This window comes from Salvelinus fontinalis, chromosome 29 (assembly GCF_029448725.1).
Source record: "Salvelinus fontinalis isolate EN_2023a chromosome 29, ASM2944872v1, whole genome shotgun sequence".
In the NCBI taxonomy this organism is placed as follows: domain Eukaryota; kingdom Metazoa; phylum Chordata; class Actinopteri; order Salmoniformes; family Salmonidae; genus Salvelinus; species Salvelinus fontinalis.
The window spans coordinates 19158005-19178583 of NC_074693.1; the positions used below are offsets into that span (position 1 = coordinate 19158005).

At 41.2% G+C, this 20579-nt stretch overlaps 1 protein-coding gene across 3 annotated transcripts in view; it reads right to left on the reverse strand.

Annotated features, from left to right (window-relative positions):
- The window catches only part of mtmr7a (myotubularin related protein 7a), a 60112-nt gene extending 57712 nt beyond the window's left edge, over window positions 1-2400 (reverse strand). For 2 of the 3 annotated variants that reach the window (XM_055888503.1, XM_055888502.1), the window contains exons 1-2: window positions 2204-2399; window positions 1566-1688 (exon numbers count right to left, since the gene is read on the reverse strand). In XM_055888503.1, the coding sequence (XP_055744478.1) occupies window positions 1566-1688; window positions 2204-2227 (147 nt within the window). In that variant the 5' untranslated portion in view covers window positions 2228-2399. Of the gene's footprint in view, window positions 1-1565; window positions 1689-2203 lie in introns of all 3 variants that reach the window. The other variant, XM_055888504.1, reaches the window with a different exon arrangement.
- Between the last annotated feature and the right edge of the window lie 18179 nt (window positions 2401-20579).

The window sequence follows — 20579 nt, forward strand, 5'->3', positions numbered from 1 at the left end:
GACCTTCATGACTTAATGTAATGATGGACTGTCGTTTCTCTTTGCTTATTTGAGCTGTTCTTGCCATAATATGGACTTGGTCTCTAACCAAATAGGGCTATATTCTGTATACCACCCCTACCTTGTCACAACACAACTGATTGGCTCAAATGCATTAAGAAAGAAAGAAATTCCACAGATTAACATTTAACAGTTAATTTAAATGCATTCTAGGTGGCTATCTCGTGAAGCTGGTTGAGAGAATGCCAAGAGTGTGCAAAGCTGTCATCAAGGCAAAGGGTGGCTACTTTGAAGAATCTCAAATATAAAATATATTTTAATTTGTTTAACACTTTTTTGGTTACTACATGATTCTATATGTGTTATTTCATAGTTTTGATGTCTTCACTATTATTCTACAATGTAGAAAATAGTAACAATAAAGAGAAACCCTGGAATGAGTAGGTGTGTCCAAACTTTTGACTGGTACTGTATATATTTTTTAACTGACAAATAAAATCAATCAATCAATCCAAACTATGCAGAGGCAATTTGGTGAATGGAAAGAGACATCTGTTACAAAACACCAAAAAGTTTAATGACATTCAGAGATTGTCAAACCAAGTCTTCCATACTGGGTAGACCTACATGGTAGGGGATGATATGTTTTTTGTTTGTCCAGATTAACAGTCTATTTATTGTGGTGTTGAAAACGCAAAACATGTCAATACGTTTTTTTTATTGGTTGTGTGGTGCATTGGCACAGAAATCTGTTGGTGGAAAATGTGTTGCATATATTTATTATAAATTACAAATATGGCATCAAAGTGTTGAAAATCAAATTTCTTCCTAGCTGATCATTGTCCGCAACCGGCTCTGATAGTGAAGTAATGAAACAGGTTGTCGGCGAACCCTTAACCTTCTGGCCCGTACATATCCCTGCGTAGCATCGACTGTGCCACAAAAAAGTAGATATCCAAAAAAGTAGATATCCACGTTTATAAATACAGGGTTGCTAAACTTATTGTTATTTGTGGTCGTAAAACATTATTTTGAGTTAATTATATGAGGGGGGAGGGTGTTCAATTTATTTTACAGTACAAGAGGTTACATTTTGGTTTTATGACGCCTTGAGTTGGACCAGCTACCTCTCCATGCATCCCCCCTCCCCCTCAGTAAAATCCCTCACATGGAAATATGGCGGTGTGGGAACCTTAAACTTAACCCTATTAATGTGTGTAGTTATTTAACCTTCCGTTTTTTTTTATTAATTATTTCTCACCGATATGAAAGACACTTCTTTATTTCCAAAACCGTACCACAAGCGATGCGTGTAAAGGTTTAGAGCAGGCGCCCGGCTCTTATCAAAACTCCCCCGGTCAGAAGCTACCCGGTCAGAAGCTACTATGCTCAATAGCAGCTGAAGGTAGTTAGCTTCTATGAATGGGGGTAGGCACATTAGTGCTGCCAATGTGATACTATTGTATTGCACAAACCAAAATGATGCAGGACCGGGACTTCCACATTTCATTACGTTTTGTTGCGGAAGGTTATATCAAATATCGTATCAGACTGGAGCTGCCTACCCATGTTTCTGTACGGATCTCAGTCTCATTCTCCACAAAGATGGTGTGAGTGGCTGTCAGGTACAAAGTGCCCACCGAGGCTCTTCTGGAGGAGATTTTGTCAATCAGTCTGACTTTCTCAACCTGGGACAGGACAGATGGAGTAAAAGAAACACACTATGGAGAAATGGAACATGCATAACATAGGCCTATCTCTTTAATATTTAATATATAATCATTTTAATAGGACTACAATCATTATTGTTTTGAACACTGTAAATAAATCAAGTATATGTGGTTTGCCGACATAGGCGACAACATTTGAGTATCTCATGATGAATAAAATATCAGATTACATGCCATATTAAATTGTTGTTACACACTGATAAAATGTTGGCCAGTAAACAGCATAGGTAACACTGTGGCGTGAACGGCAACTACAGCATACGTGGCCACATTTGACAGTCCCCTTTCCCTTATTATAACAAATCATGTCGTTTATAGTGGTTCCAGTCTTACTGATATTTAATGTAAAACAATATGTATTTATAACAGTTACTATGGGTTAGGAGGCAAATACAAAGTGTAAATCTGAAACATCGAGGCCGGGTGTAATAAATTGACAATTCCATTAGTCATTAGTGCGGAATACGGTTTACCTTAGGCAGTCGGATGTGCTCCATCACTGTGGAACATAACAGCCAAGATGACTACAACTGAACAGGCAACAATATTACACTACACTAAATTGGCGGATTAGTATTCTTTTCTGTCGCATTTTACGCATTAAATACTCAGTTATACTCAGCCATGGTCTTCCTCCTCCAGCGGTGCAGCCTATGAATATTGCTCTGCATGGTCCTAAAGCCCATCATTTCATATAGCGCAACAAAAAGTTTCAATTAATAAAAATAAGGCTATAATCATAATCGACTTGGAATAAATTGTAGGCTATTGTAATGTTAATGTGAACCTGTTGTTAGGTATGCCCAGGGTTAAAGGGTGAATCTGCAGTTGCTACATTCATTTTTGGACATAAATTAATTATTTGTACCCATTGATTCTTGAATAATATAATTTAGAAATGCCTCATGAGCTTAGTTAAACTGTCATACCCCATCATAACCCACAATATAAGTTTATGTTACTCCAATGTTTGTAAACAAAGTACATGTAAACAAACACTATATACCATCAAAACATGGTTAAAACTATAATTGGTCTTTCACGGATGGTCAGTCCTTGCATCCATAGGTGTCTATACATTTGAGAGTGATTTCATTTCTCTAGCCCCATCCCTCAGCTTTTTACCACACCTGTGATGATTTGTTATTGTTCCAACTACTGATTGCCGCTTTAAATGGACGTTTCCATCAAAATGCCCATACATTTTTTGTTCACCTGACTGTTCACTGACTTTTACATACCTGTCTGTCGCTGGTAACTGAGCTCTCGCAACAATACATGATGCCCTGTGCCCTCCCCTCCTGGGCCCTGCATATGTAAATATTTAAAAAAGGCATTCTAAAAGTCCACGTTTTCTTCTTCGGTGGACGTCAGAGCAGCACGTGGTTGGGGGTGTGCTACATTCTCCAATAAGAGCTGCTGTCCCGATTGGACATTTCTGTCAAGGCTGGAATCGCTAAAAGTAAGTGTCTGGCAGCACACTAACATCTAACTTTTAACTAAACTAACATCTAACTTTAAACTAAACTATATAAATGGAAGGTACACTATTGCAAGTAATTTCAAAGCTATATGGAGAGTTTAAGAGTATTTTATCAGGGAGTGGCATCTTGAAGCTTTGGATAGTTTGGATAATTTATTGAATAATGAATTATGTGGTTCCACATCTCATGTGTATTTAAACTAGAGTACATTAATTTAGTAGGCTATATTTAATTACTCAGAATGTTTCTTAAAAATACACATTACACAGTTGTAGGCTAATAACTGCTATAACTGCCTTTATGCACGCTTGTATGGAAACAATTTGGCAGTGATGTACAGTTATCTATTCTAAAATGTGTAGCCTATGTACCATCATATGTTAAAGATCAATGCATTATAGCCTATGTTTACAGAACTGTTTGATAGTGTATGGACATGATACAGTACCTTGCAGTTTGCTGGCTTCATTGCACATTTTCTACATTTGTTTTATTTTCAAGCTTTGCTGCACTTATGCCAGTTGTGTGCTGTGCAGTTACATTGGCATAAATAAACACTTCACTCAGATTCGTGATGTTTCTTTAACTTTAAATAAGAGCACAAGTTCAGCAAAAATGTATCTTACTTTTTAGTGTTGCACCCCAACCCCCAAACCAGAGAGAGACAGTTGACACACCTTAGATTATATAAGTATAGGTCGACCATTTTGAAAATGATCAGTTCTGCATGTGTAGCCTACATGTGTACCCTATACAGTGTTGGGGAAGCTACTCTGAAAATATAGTTTACCAAGCTACCAATTACTTCACACTGGAAGAAGTTGAGCTAAACTAAAGCTACCATTAAGAAAAATATAGTTTAATTAACTAAAGTTACTCTGAAAAATCCAAACTACTTTGTGAAAAATTATCTTATAAAAATCTGAAATGTCATAGAATAGAAAAGGGTAGATCACTGGAGTCGGATGTTAAGAGAATGTGTAATTTGGCCTATTAAACACAAAAACTATGTTTCAAATGAGAATTAGGCCAGTCTGATGCTGAAAACTTAAGGAAATTGTTGCCTACTTCACCCATATTTTATTTTTTCAAAAGAAAGTAGTGTGTAGTTCCAGTAGTTAGTTACATCGCTAAATGGCAAAACAGTAATTAACTACTGAAAACACTACCAAGATTTGAATTTAGTTCAACTGCCACCAAGCTACAGCAAAAATGTAATTACATTACTAGTTGACCCACATGTAACTCACCACTCCACAACACTGGTCCTATAGCTGTACTCAATGGGATCTCATGTATGAGAATGTCCAGGCCAAGTTCAATTAATTTGTAGTGAGATTCAGTCAATCTGATAGTTGGCTACCACATCACATGGGCCTGGATGCCTGATAGCTGAAATTTAGCCATCCATTTTACACTTTGTATAATATGTTATAGGATATATTTATTAGTTACCATGGATAGAGAAAACTATTTTGCAGTGTTGGGGTCAATTCCATTTAAATTCCAGTCAACTCAAAAGTGAACCAAACTCCAATTCAAATTCAACATTTTCATAATTGAAAAGCATTGCAGAGAATTGGAATTGGAATGGAATTGACCCCAACCCTGCGCTTTTGATCTCCATTCATTTAAAGTTTTTCCCGAGAGTTGAAAAGTTTCGCCAAGATTTAATGACTGGATGTATCCTTATGCTGAGTTTTACTCCTGATGCAAGACCATCTGTTGCAGGACATCAAAGAGCTAGAGGATCAATAAAACAGTTCAGTTAAACTAAGCAGAAGTGATTGACTTACTGATGCTTGGCAGCCCTCCTACTGATATCTGGTCATGCATTCAGAAATCAAACAGCTCGGCCATACTCATACAAATAAACACCTTTCAACCACTAACACTGACTCTGGAAGTAAAACAGACAACATACAACGTACCTATCTATGTTATTCTTTGATAGTATCTAAATTATTATTTGATATATCTGTTATTCTTTGATACTATCTAAATTATTCTTTGATTCATCTATGTTATTCTTTGATACTATCTATGTTATTCTTTGACACTGTCTATGTTATTCTTTGACACTATCTATGTTATTCTTTGATACTATCTATGTTATTCTTTGACAATATCTACCTTATTCTTTGACACTATCTATGTTGTTCATTCTCTGATACCTGTGGTATAGCCTACATTTTAGACGAATTCATTACAGTAGCTAGGTTTCCATCCAATTGGCGACAGATTTTCATGTGAATAATTTAAAATATGCACAAAAACAATATGTGAATTTTCTCACCAGAAATGTTTCCATCAAATTGACTTGTTGCTGATAAAAGTGTGTGCGTGATGACGTAGTGCACATAACAATACCTTTTGTGATTAAATTCCCTTGTACCGAATAAAAAATACAAGTTAAAAGGGTTTCCATCGCTTTTTCATAAAAAAATATATATATATATTGTGAGTGTGCCCACTGGTATTGGCACGTACACTCTAGCCAACAGCTCGCAGATACAGTGCGATTATGGCCTACATGATGAAACTATCCTGGATAAAAGTGCAAGTGTAACGGATGTGAAATGGCTAGCTAACTACTTAAGTAGGGTTTCCCCTTGCTCTGCAAGGGCCGTGGCCTTTGTGGAGCGATGGGTAACGACCGTGCTTCGTGGGCGACCGTTGTTGATGTGTGCAGAGGGTCCCAGGTTCGCGCCCGTGTCAGGGCGAGGGACGCCATAAAGTTATACTGTTACATTGGTGCCGTGACCCGGATCACTGGTTGCTGCGGAAAAGGAGGAGGTTGAAAGGGGGGTGAGTGTAACGGATGTGAAATGGCTAGCTAGTTAGCGAGTACGCGCTAGTAGCATTTCAATCAGTTACGTCACTTGCTCTGAGACTTAAGTAGGGTTTCCCCTTGCTCTGCAAGGGCCGCGGCCTTTGTGGAGCGATGGGTAACGACCGTGCTTCGTGGGTGACCGTTGTTGATGTGTGCAGAGGGTCCCAGGTTCGCGCCCGTGTCGGGGCGAGGGGACGCCGTAAAATTATACTGTTACACAAGATCATAATTGATTTAATCTGTAGCCTAATAAACTGCTCACTTTCCCGACAGAGTCGTAGTGGGAGGACCACACATGTCTTCTCGTGACTCTTACTTCGATATGATTGTTATTGTATCAATATTTCTCGCATAATTACTTTTACTGACACAAAAAGAGCCCACCTTGTCTAACAGAATTAGTTTTGTCGACATTTGGAAAGTTTACCAAAAAAATGTCTATTTCCATCAGGCCTGTCATTACATGTTTTATCCTAAATGTACTTTACTCACTTAAAACAGTTGGATGGAAACCTGGGCCCATATTCACAAAACATTCTTAAGACATTTCTTCTTAATCTTAACTACCATTTTTTCCTTAACTATTGACTTATGACGAAAGTTAAGCAAAGTTGACATTCCTCAAAAAGGTTATTGGAAATGTTCTTGCGCTATTTCTTATTACTTTCTCCTTAAGCATAGAGTTAAGGAAAAAAATGATTCTAGAAAATAAAGTTATTAGATTTGTACTTAATTCCGTGATAGCTAAACCCTTATTTTAAACTCTGGGCAGTGAGAGAATAAGCTCATAAGAGCAATTGAACATGTTTAATTCACACAAACTTAATCTGAAAGTTTCAGTATTGATTATTGTAAACCCAGAACATGTTTTAGAACAGTAATCTCAGTAAGAAATGTGCTAACATGATTTCCATTTCTAGCGAGATAGCTAGTTAAATTGGTTGCCTAGCAACAAACAACTTAATAAGATTCACAAGAAGATATTTGAGAAGTTCATAAGAAAATCATGAAATCTTAAGATGTTGAGGAATTGCACTTACGCACTATCTTATGAACTTCTAATTTTTTTCTCAAGAAGCTTCTTAAGTTTTTGCATCAGAAGAATCTGGGCCCTGGTTAGTCACTGATATTTTTAAACTTTTGTATTGTGTGTATTGTTATTGTATTGCTAGATATTACTTACTGTTGGAGCTAGAAGCATAATCATTTCGCTGCATCTGCTGTAACATCAGCAAATCTGTGTAATAATAAATGAACTTTGATTTGGTTTGATTTAGGAGTACAGAAATCAGTGGTTGATATGTCAAACATTTAGATTCCATTTGTCACGTTCCTGACCTGTTTTCTGTTGTTTTTGTATGTGTTTAGTTGGTCAGGGCGTGAGTTGGGGTGGGTAGTCTATGTTATGTGTTTCTATGTTGGGTTAATGTGTTGCCTGATATGGTTCTCAATTAGAGGCAGGTGTTTGACGTTTCCTCTGATTGAGAACCATATTAAGGTAGGCTGTTCTCACTGTTTGTTTGTGGGTGATTGTTCCTGTGTCTGTGTATACCACACGGGACTGTTTCGTTTGTTCATTCGTTTTAGGTAGTCTGTTCCTGTTTCATGCGTTCTTCGTCTATATGTAAGTTCTTATGTTCAGGTCAGTCTACGTCGTTTGTTATTTTGTAATCAATTCAAGTGTACTTCGTGTTTCGTCTTTCATTTAATAAATTCATTATGTCTGCATACCTCGCTGCGTATTGGTCCTCAGATCCTTCTCGCCTCTCCTCGTCTGAGGAGGAGGACGACTTAGACGAACGTTACACCATTGTTTGGTTTGCATGGTGGAGTTTTGTGTTGGTTCACTTTCATACGCCTAATGGTATTAGAAATGAGAGTTATGCAGTATTTACTTTATTTTATTGTGTTGGGACGTGACTTTCATTAATTTGATGACTGTTATTTATTCAATCCACTAACAATGTTTAATTGCTACTCAATTAAATGAATCATGTAACAATTAACTCATTTGGAATTTGGGGCAGCACGGAATAAGTTGTTTATAGAGTTACCTTCTCCCGAATTAAACTCTAAAGATACAGTTGAAGTTGGAAGTTTACATACACTTAGGTTGGAGTCATTAAAACTCGTTTTTCAACCACTCCACAAATTTCTTGTTAACAAACTATAGTTTTGGAAAGTCGGTTAGGACATCTACTTTGTGCATGACACAAGTAATTTTTCCAACAATTGTTTACAGACAGATTATTTCACTTAGAGTGAATTATATCACAATTCCAGTGGGTCAGAAGTTTACATACACTAAATTGACTGTGCCTTTAAACAGCTTGGAAAATTCCAGAAAATTATGTCATGGCTTTAGAAGCTTCTGATAGGCTAATTGACATAATTTGAGTCAATTGAGGTGTACCTGTTGATGTATTTCAAGGCCTACCTTCAAACTCAGTGCCTCTTTGCTTGACATCATGGGAAAATCAAAATAAATTTGCCAAGAAGTCTGGTTCATCCTTGGGAGCAATTTACGAACACCTGAAGGTACCACGTTCATTTGTACAAACAATAGTATGCAAGTGTCAACACCATGGGACCATGCAGCCGTCACACCGCTCAGGAAGGAGATGCATTCTGTCTCTTAGAGATGAACATGCTTTGGTGTGAAAAGTGCAAATCAATCCCAGAACAACAGCAAAGGACTCTGTGAAGATGCTGGAGGAAGCAGGTACAAAAGTATCTATATCCACAGTAAAACGAGTCCTATATCGACATAACCTGAAAGGCCACTCAGCAAGGAAAAAGCCACTGCTCCAAAACCACCATAAAAAAAGCCAGACTACGGTTTGCAACTGCACATGGGGACAAAGATCGTACTTTTTGGAGAAATGTCCTCTGGTCTGATGAAATAAAAATATCACTGTTTGGCCATAATGACCAACGTTATGTTTGGAGGAAAAAGGGAGAGGCTTGCAAGCCGAAGAACACCATCCCAACCGTGAAGCACCGGTGTGGCAGCATCATGCTCTGGGGGTGTTTTGCTGCAGAAGGAACAGGTGCACTTCAAAAAATAGATGGCATCATGAGGGGGAAAATTATGTGGATATATTGAAGCAACATCTCCAGACATCACTCAGGAAGTTAAAGCTTGGTCGCAAATGGGTCTTCCAACTGGACAATGACGCCAAGCATACTTCCAAAGTTGTGGAAAAATGGCTTAAGGATAACAAAGTCAAGGTATTGGAGTGGCCATCACAAAGCCCTGACCTCAATCCTATAGAAAATTTGTAGGCAGAACTGAAAAAGCGTGTGTGAGCAAGGAGGCCTACAAAACTGACTCAGTTACACCAGCTCTGTCAGGAGGAATGGGCCAAAATTCACCCAACTTATTGTGGGAAGCTTGTGGAATGCTACCCAAAACGTTTGACCCAAATTAAACAATTTAAAGGCAATGCTACCAAATACTAATTGAGTGTATGTAAACTTCTGACCCACTGGGAATATGATGAAAGAAAGAAAAACTGAAATAAATAATTCTCTCAACTTTTCACATTCTTAAAATAAATTGGTGATCCTAATTGACCTAAAACAGGGAATTTATACTTTGATTAAATTTCAGGAATTGTGAAAAACTGAGTTTAAATGTATTTGGCTAAGGTGTATGTAAACGTCCGACTTCAACTGTATATAAATTGTATATCGATTACAGTCACTTATTAATCATTACCTGAAATCAGTCTCATTCTGAAAGTCGCAGACTTCTTGAATCTGCAAGAACCCTAACCTTTTGTGATTATTCAGTACTACACAAATTGATTTAATTATTTACTAACTAAATAAATAATAACACAGAACACACATACACACTTACATGAGAAAAAAAAAAAGTTCCTAGTGGACTGACACGATATGACAGCTTGTTACACAGAGATGGAAAAGGGGGTGGGGAAAATAGAGATAGCGAAAAAGGGACATTTATCGTACATTTGGAAATATGCTCACAGTAACCATATACCTTACACACGAACCGCCGCCCGTTTGGGTAGGAAATGCAATGTATTTACATGTAGATGTCTTTGTTCGTCGTCTCTCTGTTGAAACCATTCAAGCGTTCTATGGGGATTGGCTCGATGAGTGTAAGGCTCTGGTTGGCCACCAGAGGTCACAATGTCCTTCTTAGTTGGCTGTGGCTTCAATGATTCACCAGTGATTCTCTGCTTGCTGTTTGCTGGTCTCCTATGTTAATTCTTAGCGAGTCCTTTTAAGCATTCTGGTTGAAAAGGGCGGTTCCATCACACTGACACGTTCTTCTGACCTCAGTCAGGGAGTGGCTAAGTTAATGTGCAACGGACATGAAAACGATGTCCTCGTTAGAAAACTAAAATCACATTCCTATCTTAACAAAAATAGTTGCATCGTTATTCATATTGTATTAACATCATATTGGATGGAAACTTAACAGCCGAAGGGGGGTTTCCTTCCTAAGTTATAGTATTTGGTTCATACAGTGTTTAATCTCATCACAAAATGAAAGCAATATGATCCCCACTGACCGTTCCTATCTTAGAAATATTGTTCCAAAGTTTACTCTTTGGACGTTAGAGTTTTTGGGCTGCAAAATGTCTCTGTAACAAAGACATCTCAATCTTGATACTAGAGACCAAAAGGAGTCATCTGCTGCTTACAATTTACGATTGGGGTGAGGTGTCATAAAACCGTCCCAGCCCCCCCTCTCCTCTCCTGTGGGAGAGAGGGGGATCTGGGTATCTGTCAGCCATTTGCCAGACGGATCTGAGGCCTTGGATCCTCGACCAGGAGAGACATGACAATTGTGATAGCTACGAAACTTTGAGCACCCATCACCTTATTATAACAGTGATACTGTAGGGGTTGGTTGGCACACTTTTGTTAAATGTTAAAAAGAGTCTTGTAAGATATACTGGTGTGTATTTCTCAGCACCAGTATATCTTACAAGACTCTTTTTAACATTAATATAAAGACCAAGGTCTGTAACGACACAGGATGAGACCCAGATGCAGACACAGGCGGCAGATGTTTCGAGTCTCAGAGATTTATTATCTACAAGGGGTAGGCAAATGGCAGGTCCAGGACAGGCAGAGATCAGTAATCCTAATAAGAGTCAGGCAGGCGTAGAATGACAGGCTCAGGGTCAGGGCAGGAAAAGGAGGTCGGAACCGGAAAGACTAGAACAAAAACTGTCAACAGACAGACCAAACGCAGGTATAAATACACAGGGGATAATGGGGAAAATAGGAGACACGGAACTCAGCGAGGAGGGCTGGGTGCAGGATGTTCCTAGCGGGGATCCAGCACCTCTCCTCAGGGCCATTACCCTCCCAGTCAACCAGGTACTGAAATCCCCTGCCCCGAGGTCAAACACTCAGGAGGCGCCTCACCATGTACGCCGGATGGCCGTCGATGAGGGGGGAGAGGGGTGGGCCTTGAAACAGAGGACAAAGGGCTATGAGACAGATGTTTAATCTGAGACACATGAAAAGTGCAGCAGAAGACAAACAGCAGAGGGGCGAAGGATTTTAGAGATCAAATCTAATTTTATTTGTCACATGCGCCGAATATAACGTGTAGACCTTACCGTGAAACGCTTACTTACAAACCCTTAACCAACAGTGCAGTTCAAGAAAGAGTTAAGAAAATATTTAACAAATAAACTAAAGTAAAAAATTAAAAAGCAACACAAACAATAACGAGGCTATTACAGCAGGTACCTGTACTGAGTCAATGGGCAGGGTTACAGGTTAGTCGAGGTAATTTGTACACGTAGGTAGGGGTGAAGTGACTATGCAGAGATAATAAAGAGCGAGTAGCAGCAGTGTAAAAAAACAAATGGAGGGGGGAGGGGTTGTCAATGTAAATAGTTAAATGTTAATAGATTAATTGTCCACCAGTCTTATGGCTTGGGGGTAGAAGCTGTTAAGGAGCCTTTTGGTCCTAGACTTGGCGCTCCGCCATCACTTAAAAAAAAAAATAATAATATTTCACCTTAAGTAAGCTAGTTGGGAACTAAGTAAGCTAGTTGGGAACAGGTTCTCATTAACAACTGCGACCTGGCCAAGATAAAGCAAAGCAGTGTGACACAAACAACAACACAGAGTTACACATGGAATAAACAAGCGTACAGTCAAATAACACAATAGAAAAAAAATTGGCAATAAATTGGCCATAGTAGCGAAGTAATTACAAATGAGCTAAATTTAACACTGGAGTGATAGATGAGCAGATGGTGATGTGCAAGTAGAAATACTGGTGTGCAAAAGAGCAGAAAAGTAAATAAAAACAATATGGATATGAGGTAGGTAGATTGGGTGGGCTATTTACAGATGAGCTATGTACAGCTGCAGCGATCGGTTAGCTGCTCAGATAGCTGATGTTTAAAGTTAGTGAGGGAAATATAAGTCTCCAGCTTCAGCGATTTTTGCAATTCATTCCAGTCATTGGCAGCAGAGAACTGGAAGGAAAGGAGGTGTTGGCTTTGGGGATGACCAGTGAGATATACCTTCTGGAGCATGTGCTACGGGTGGGTGTGGTAATCGTGACCAGCTGAGATAAGGCGGAGCTTTACCTAGCATCGACTTATAGATGACCTGGAGCCAGTGGGTCATGGCGACGAATATGTAGCGAGGGCCAGCCGACGAGAGCATACAGGTCGAGGTGGTGGGTGGTATATGGGGCTTTGGTAACAAAACAGATGGCACTGTGATAGACTGCATCCAGTTTGCTGAGTAGAGTATTGGAAGCTATTTTGTAAATGACATCGCCGAAGTCGAGGATCGGTAGGATAGTCAGTTTTACGAGGGTGTGTTTTGCGGCGTGAGTGAAGGAGAATTTGTTGCGAAATAGGAAGCCGATTCTAGATTTGATTTTGGATTGGAGATGTTTAATATGAGTCTGGAAGGAGAGTTTACAGTCTAGCCAGACACCTAGGTATTTGTAGTTGTCCACATATTCTAAGTTAGAACTGTCCAGAGCAGTGATGCTAGTCGGGTGGGTGGGTGCGGGCAGCGAACGGTTGAAAAGCATGTATTTTGTTTTACTAGCGTTTAAGAGCAGTTGGAGGCCACGGAAGGAGTGTTGTATGGCATTGAAGCTAGTTTGGAGGTTAGTTAACACAGTGTCCAAAGACGGGCCAGATGTATACAGAATGGTGTCATCTGCGTAGAGGTGGATCAGGGATTCACCCGCAGCAAGAACGACATCGTTGATATATACAGAGAAGAGAGTTGGCCTGAGAATTGAACCCTGTGGTACCCCCATAGAGACTGCCAGAGGTCCGGACAACAGGCCCTCCGATTTGACACACTGAACTCTGTCTGAGAAGTTGGTGAACCAGGCGAGGCAGTTATTAGAGAAACCAAGGCTGTCGATAAGAATACGGTGATTGACAGAGTCGAAAGCCTTGGCCAGGTCGATGAAGACGGCTGCACAGTACTGTGTTTTATCGATGGCAGTTATGATATCGTTTAGTACCTTGAGCCTGGCTGAGGTGCATCCGTGACCAGCTCGGAAACCGGATTGCACAGCTGAGAAGATACGATGGGATTTGAAATGGTCAGTGATCTGTTTATTAACTTGGCTTTCGAAGACTTTAGAAAGGCAGGGCAGTATGGTTATAGGTCTATAACAGTTTGGGCCTAGAGTGTCACCCCCTGTGAAGAGGAGGATGACCACGGCAGCGGTTATCATACCAGGCGGTGATGCAACCGGTCAGGATGCTCTCGATGGTGCAGCTGTAGAACTTTGAGGTTCTGGGGACCCATGCCAAATCTTTTCAATCTTCTGAGGGGGAAAAGGTGTTGTTGTGCCCTCTTCACGACTGTCTTGGTGTGTTTGGGCCATAATAGTTTGATGGTGACACCAAGGAACTTGAAACTCTCGACCCGCTCCACGACAGCCCCGTCGATGTTAATGGGGGCCTGTTTGGCCTTTTCCTGTTGTCCACGATCAGATCCTTTGTCTTGCTCGCATTGAGGGAGAGGTTGTTGTCCTGGCACCACACGGGGGAAAGGGCCGATAACGCCGGAGGAATGTTTACAGGACTCCACCCTTAGGGGCAGATCTGATTGGAGAGCCATACCCTCTGCCTGAGACGATAGCGGGGAGCTGGAGTCCGGTGGTGGTCCGCCTGTCGCCGATACCTGAAGTTGGTCTTCAGAACAGCAGACTAACATCTGGGGCAAGGGTATGCTGACTGCTTCCTCTTTCTCAGGGAAGAGTGCAGGCTGGTAACCTAAGGAACACTCGAAGGGCGAGATACCAATGGCCAAGCAGAGAAGGGTGTTGCGGGCGTACTCTACCCACATGAGTTGCTGGCTCTAGGTGGTGGGGTTGGCAGAGACTAGGCAACGAAGAGTCATCTCCAGGTCCTGATTGGCTCGCTCCGACTGGCCGTTAGATTGGGGATGAAACCCGGAGGACAGGCTGGCCGATGACCCAATCAGGGTGCAGAATGCCTTCCAGAACCTGGACGAGAACTGAGGACCACGATCGGAGACATTGTCCATGGATCCGGAAGACGTGTTGCACCATAAGCTGGGTCATCTCCTTCGCTGAGGGCAACTTGGGAAGGGGAATAAAATATGCGGCTTTGGAAAACCTATCCACAACCGTAAGGATGATGGTGTTGCCGTCTGACGAGGGGAAAACAGTGACAAAGTGAGGAACAGGGAGTGGTTGAAGGAGGCCAGCCGGAGCTTGCCGCTGAGTCTTGTTCTGTGCACACAGTGCAGGCTGCGACGAATGTGGAGACGTCAGGAACCATGGTGGGCCACCAAAAATGTTGTTGAATGAAAGCCATGGTCCGACGGGAGCTAGGATGACAGGTAAGTTTAATGGAACGAGCCCATTCCACGATTGGGCCAAATCATGGACGAACATCCAGTTAGCTGGGCCATCAAACACACTCTGTCCACTTGTGACAACCAGCACCATCGTGGGGTTAGATGTCACACAGTATGGGGTTGGTTGTCACAGTGTTTGTTGGTAGCTACTCCCTGTTGTAACAGGAAGTGAGGCAGTATAGCATACAGTCTTAGAAATAGCCTTTCTTTGATCAAACCATCTTCCTAATAGGATTCAGCATTTTATGCCTTGAGAATAACATATTACATTTAGAGTAAATTGGTGTGTGCATGTGTGTGTTTGTGTACATGTGTGTGTTTGTGTGCATGTGTGTGTTTGTGTACATGTGTGTGTTTGTGTGCATGTGTGTGTTTGTGTACATGTGTGTGTTTGTGTACATGTGTGTGTTTGTGTACGTGTTTGTGTACATGTGTGTGTTTGTGTGCATGTATGTGTTTGTGTACATGTGTGAGTGTGTGACAGAAAACATATGTGTGTGAGAGAGAGTCAACAAACCCAGATAGCACAGATACCTCTGCCCAACGAACGTATAAAGAATACGTTGGGAAGATCCAGTTTAGACTCTGTTTGCTAATTGGCAAGAATGTACCTATATTCTAAATTCTACAGTTCTACACCTTTTATATGTCGCCCAGGCATCAACATTCTATTCTGATTACTCTGCGATGTCTTCCCAATATGCAAACGCTCTCCACACTACATATTCCTAATACATTTTGATATGTCAGCCAAATATGTTTGTGTTTACTGGGAAGGGAGGTCTCTATAGCAACAGCACAAAGGAGCTTGGGATTTATTGTATAGGGGAAGTGGCAATGTCCCGGAAAAATATGGTTATAATGGAGTTGATAGTAAAAACCAACCCCACATTCTATGTGACAACCATCATCCTTCTCGACAATGCAACAACAATAAGAAATATTAAAAGATAAGAAGAAGAACATAAAGTAAATGTCTCAGTAGAATATAATAACATTTTTAGGATAAATATAATACAGGAGGCACAATTTATAGTCCAATATTTACACGTGTTTTGGAAAGGGGGGATTGGGAGGCAAGTGTTTAAATGTGCAGTATTTAACCATCATAATAAGACTCTGGTAGCTGTGTGTGTGTGTGTGTGTGTGTGTGTGTGTGTGTGTGTGTGTGTGTGTGTGTGTGTGTGTGTGTGTGTGTGTGTGCGTGCGTGCGTGCGTGCGTGCGTGCGTGCGTGCGTGCGTGCGTGCGTGCGTGCGTGCGCGCGCGCGCGCGTGCGTGCGTGTGTATTAGTGTAAATCTGTGATTGGGAGTAATAAGCACTTTGACAACCAACCTGTAAAACAACCAACCCGTCTCCTTTACAGTAGGTGTCTGTATTAAAAGTTCCATACATGAAAGCACTAGGGACTTACAGGGGGTTTAACCGTGTGTCATTAGACTAGCTCGGTAAATTGTAAAATATATTTGTGTAAAATTATTTTATAGCGTTTAGATCAGGTAGTAAAGGAACTAATTTTAGTGTCCGTCTTTTAATAAATAGGCACAAACCTGACCTAATTTTTATACAGCATTCATTAGCATGTATTGTGTGATAAAGGCAGAATAACAGGTTCCTGAGTGCATCCTGAGTGCATCCACTAGTTTCCCAGTGGACTGAATATTCTTATGAAACATATTTCTTATCTGGACAGTGGTTAAATATTTACTGAACTATCAGAAATGTTTTCTCATTGCAAAATCATATTTTGTAGTGTTTATAGTCAACAAAGCGGTCAGGGAAATGAAGCAGCATTACTTTGTAATGAATTATTTTGGGTACTCTCTGGATCAAATCAAAGAGGTCACAATCACTACAGTATATCAAAATATATTTTTGAGCCATACAAACTATTAGCTTTTGGAGACTACAACTACTGTAGCAGTTACTATGTATTCTGTTTAGTACCTGAATAATGTTGAAATGGGTAATTAGCAGAGATAATGGTGTACTGCTTTTGCCAACTTGCTGTAAAGATGTTTGCCTGCTCTGACAACAGATTGTTTAGCAAAACCCTTTTTTTCAAGATTTGCACCAACAGAGTGATCAGATACGGTTTGATAAAGTGACTTAATAACTCATAAAAACCTCACAGGTATCCCACTGCATGTTCTCTGTATTGGCATATCAAATATTCCCAGTTGTGTCATTCATTGAAGTATCTTCTTTTTATAGTCTTATGCAAACACAAATCAACAAAGATAGCCTGCTATGAATGCGTACCCTTCAACCCCATTGCTTAGCTTTTATGAGGATCTGATAGATGCTTTCTATGTGGCTATTTTTATACATTGTTTTCAAATCTTTTTTGGCAATGAATATTATGGGGAAAGGGAAACATGCTTCAACTGGAAGTACGTGACGGTGAGTGCTTTAGTATCAACACGCTCCTTCAGAGGGGCTTTAGTATCAACAGGCTCCTTCAGAGGGGCTTTAGTATCAACACGCTCCTTCAGAGGGGCTTTAGTATCAACACGCTCCTTCAGAGGGGCTTTAGTATCAACACGCTCCTTCAGAGGGGCTTTAGTATCAACACGCTCCTTCAGAGGGGCTTTAGTATCAACACGCTCCTTCAGAGGGGCTTTAGTATCAACACGGTCCTTCAGAGGGGCTTTAGTATCAACACGGTCCTTCAGAGGGGCTTTAGTATCAACACGCTCCTTCAGAGGTGCTTTAGTATCAACACGCTCCTTCAGAGGGGCTTTAGTATCAACACGCTCCTTCAGAGGGGCTTTAGTATCAACACGCTCCTTCAGAGGGGCTTTAGTATCAACACGGTCCTTCAGAGGGGCTTTAGTATCAACACGCTCCTTCAGAGGTGCTTTAGTATCAACACGCTCCTTCAGAGGTGCTTTAGTATCAACACGGTCCTTCAGAGGGGCTTTAGTATCAACACGCTCCTTCAGAGGGGCTTTAGTATCAACACGCTCCTTCAGAGGGGCTTTAGTATCAACACGGTCCTTCAGAGGGGCTTTAGTATCAACACGCTCCTTCAGAGGGGCTTTAGTATCAACACGCTCCTTCAGAGGGGCTTTAGTATCAACACGCTCCTTCAGAGGGGCTTTAGTATCAACACGCTCCTTCAGAGGGGCTTTAGTATCAACACGCTCCTTCAGAGGTGCTTTAGTATCAACACGCTCCTTCAGAGGGGCTTTAGTATCAACACGGTCCTTCAGAGGGGCTTTAGTATCAACACGGTCCTTCAGAGGGGCTTTAGTATCAACACGCTCCTTCAGAGGTGCTTTAGTATCAACACGCTCCTTCAGAGGGGCTTTAGTATCAACACGCTCCTTCAGAGGTGCTTTAGTATCAACACGCTCCTTCAGAGGGGCTTTAGTATCAACACGGTCCTTCAGAGGGGCTTTAGTATCAACACGCTCCTTCAGAGGGGCTTTAGTATCAACACGCTCCTTCAGAGGGGCTTTAGTATCAACACCATCCTTCAGAGGGGCTTTAGTATCAACACGCTCCTTCAGAGGGGCTTTAGTATCAACACTCTCCTTCAGAGGGGCTTTAGTATCAACACGGTCCTTCAGAGGGGCTTTAGTATCAACACGCTCCTTCAGACGTGCTTTAGTATCAACACGCTCCTTCAGAGGGGCTTTAGTATCAACACGCTCCTTCAGAGGTGCTTTAGTATCAACACGCTCCTTCAGAGGGGCTTTAGTATCAACACGCTCCTTCAGAGGGGCTTTAGTATCAACACGGTCCTTTAGATGGGCTTTAGTATCAACACGCTCCTTCAGAGGTGCTTTAGTATCAACACGCTCCTTCAGAGGGGCTTTAGTATCAACACGCTCCTTCAGAGGGGCTTTAGTATCAACACGCTCCTTCAGAGGTGCTTTAGTATCAACACGCTCCTTCAGAGGGGCTTTAGTATCAACACGCTCCTTCAGAGGTGCTTTAGTATCAACACGCTCCTTCAGAGGGGCTTTAGTATCAACACGCTCCTTCAGAGGGGCTTTAGTATCAACACGCTCCTTCAGAGGTGCTTTAGTATCAACACGCTCCTTCAGAGGGGCTTTAGTATCAACACGCTCCTTCAGAGGGGCTTTAGTATCAACACGCTCCTTCAGAGGTGCTTTAGTATCAACACGCTCCTTCAGAGGGGGTCATTCTTTCTATACTGTAATATTTCTAAATAGTAGGGGGGGGGGTCTTTCTAAACTGCAATATAATACAAAATAAATTACCCTGGGGAGATTCTCATCAATAGACACTGTACTGTATGACGGCCAAAAACAATGTGTCCTGCTGTCTAATAAAGGCAGCATTAAGGGGAACTAAAAGTGTGTACACAGGTGATGTCTCTAGGCCTTTGGGGTTATTGCCTAGACAGTTCTTAAAAAGCAATATAAAGAGGATTTGTGTTGTTGCTGTTTACTTTTTTTCTAAGAATTGTAGCAAAGGCAATGGGGTATCTGATGAATGACAGGCCTACCATCTACCTACATCAGTTAAGCTTACATCACCTGGATGACAGGCCTACTATCTACCTACATCAGTTAAGCTTATATCACCTGGATGACAGGCCTACCATCTACCTACATCCGTTAGGCTTATATCACCTGGATGACAGGCCTACCATCTACCTACATCCGTTAGGCTTATATCACCTGGATGACAGGCCTACCATCTACCTACAGTACATCAGTTAGGCTTATATCACCTGGATGACAGGCCTACCATCTACCTACATCAGTTAGGCTTATATCACCTGGATGACAGGCCTACCATCTACCTACATCAGTTAGGCTTATATCACCTGGATGACAGGCCTACTATCTACCTACATCAGTTAGGCTTATATCACCTGGATGACAGGCCTACCATCTACCTACAGTACATCAGTTAGGCTTATATCACCTGGATGACAGGCCTACCAACTACCTACATCAGTTAGGCCTATATCACCTGGATGACAGGCCTACCATCTACCTACATCAGTTAGGCTTATATCACCTGGATGACAGGCCTACTATCTACCTACATCAGTTAGGCTTATATCACCTGGATGACAGGCCTACCATCTACCTACAGTACATCAGTTAGGCTTATATCACCTGGATGACAGGCCTACCATCTACCTACATCAGTTAGGCTTATATCACCTGGATGACAGGCCTACCATCTACCTACATCAGTTAGGCCTATATCACCTGGATGACAGGCCTACCATCTACCTACAGTACATCAGTTAGGCTTATATCACCTGGATGACAGGCCTACCATCTACCTACATCAGTTAGGCCTATATCACCTGGATGACAGGCCTACCATCTACCTACAGTACATCAGTTAGGCTTATATCACCTGGATGACAGGCCTACCATCTAGCTACATCAGTTAGGCCTATATCACCTCGGTGACAGCCTACATCTTTAATTATATTATTTTGCATGCATAGCCCATTTACTCATTTTTTTTAATGTTGAAAATCCTTTGAGAATGACTCTTGACTCGCGATTAAAAGTTTATGTTAGAAAGGGCCCTTATTTTGCTAACTCTTTGGTGAGGCTGAACAAGGTCTTGGAACTAATCTGTCTGGATGTAAAAAAAAATTAAAATAAAAAATACAAGTGCAGCAAAAGCTGATTCAAGTCTAGACCTCTAATCTGGCTAT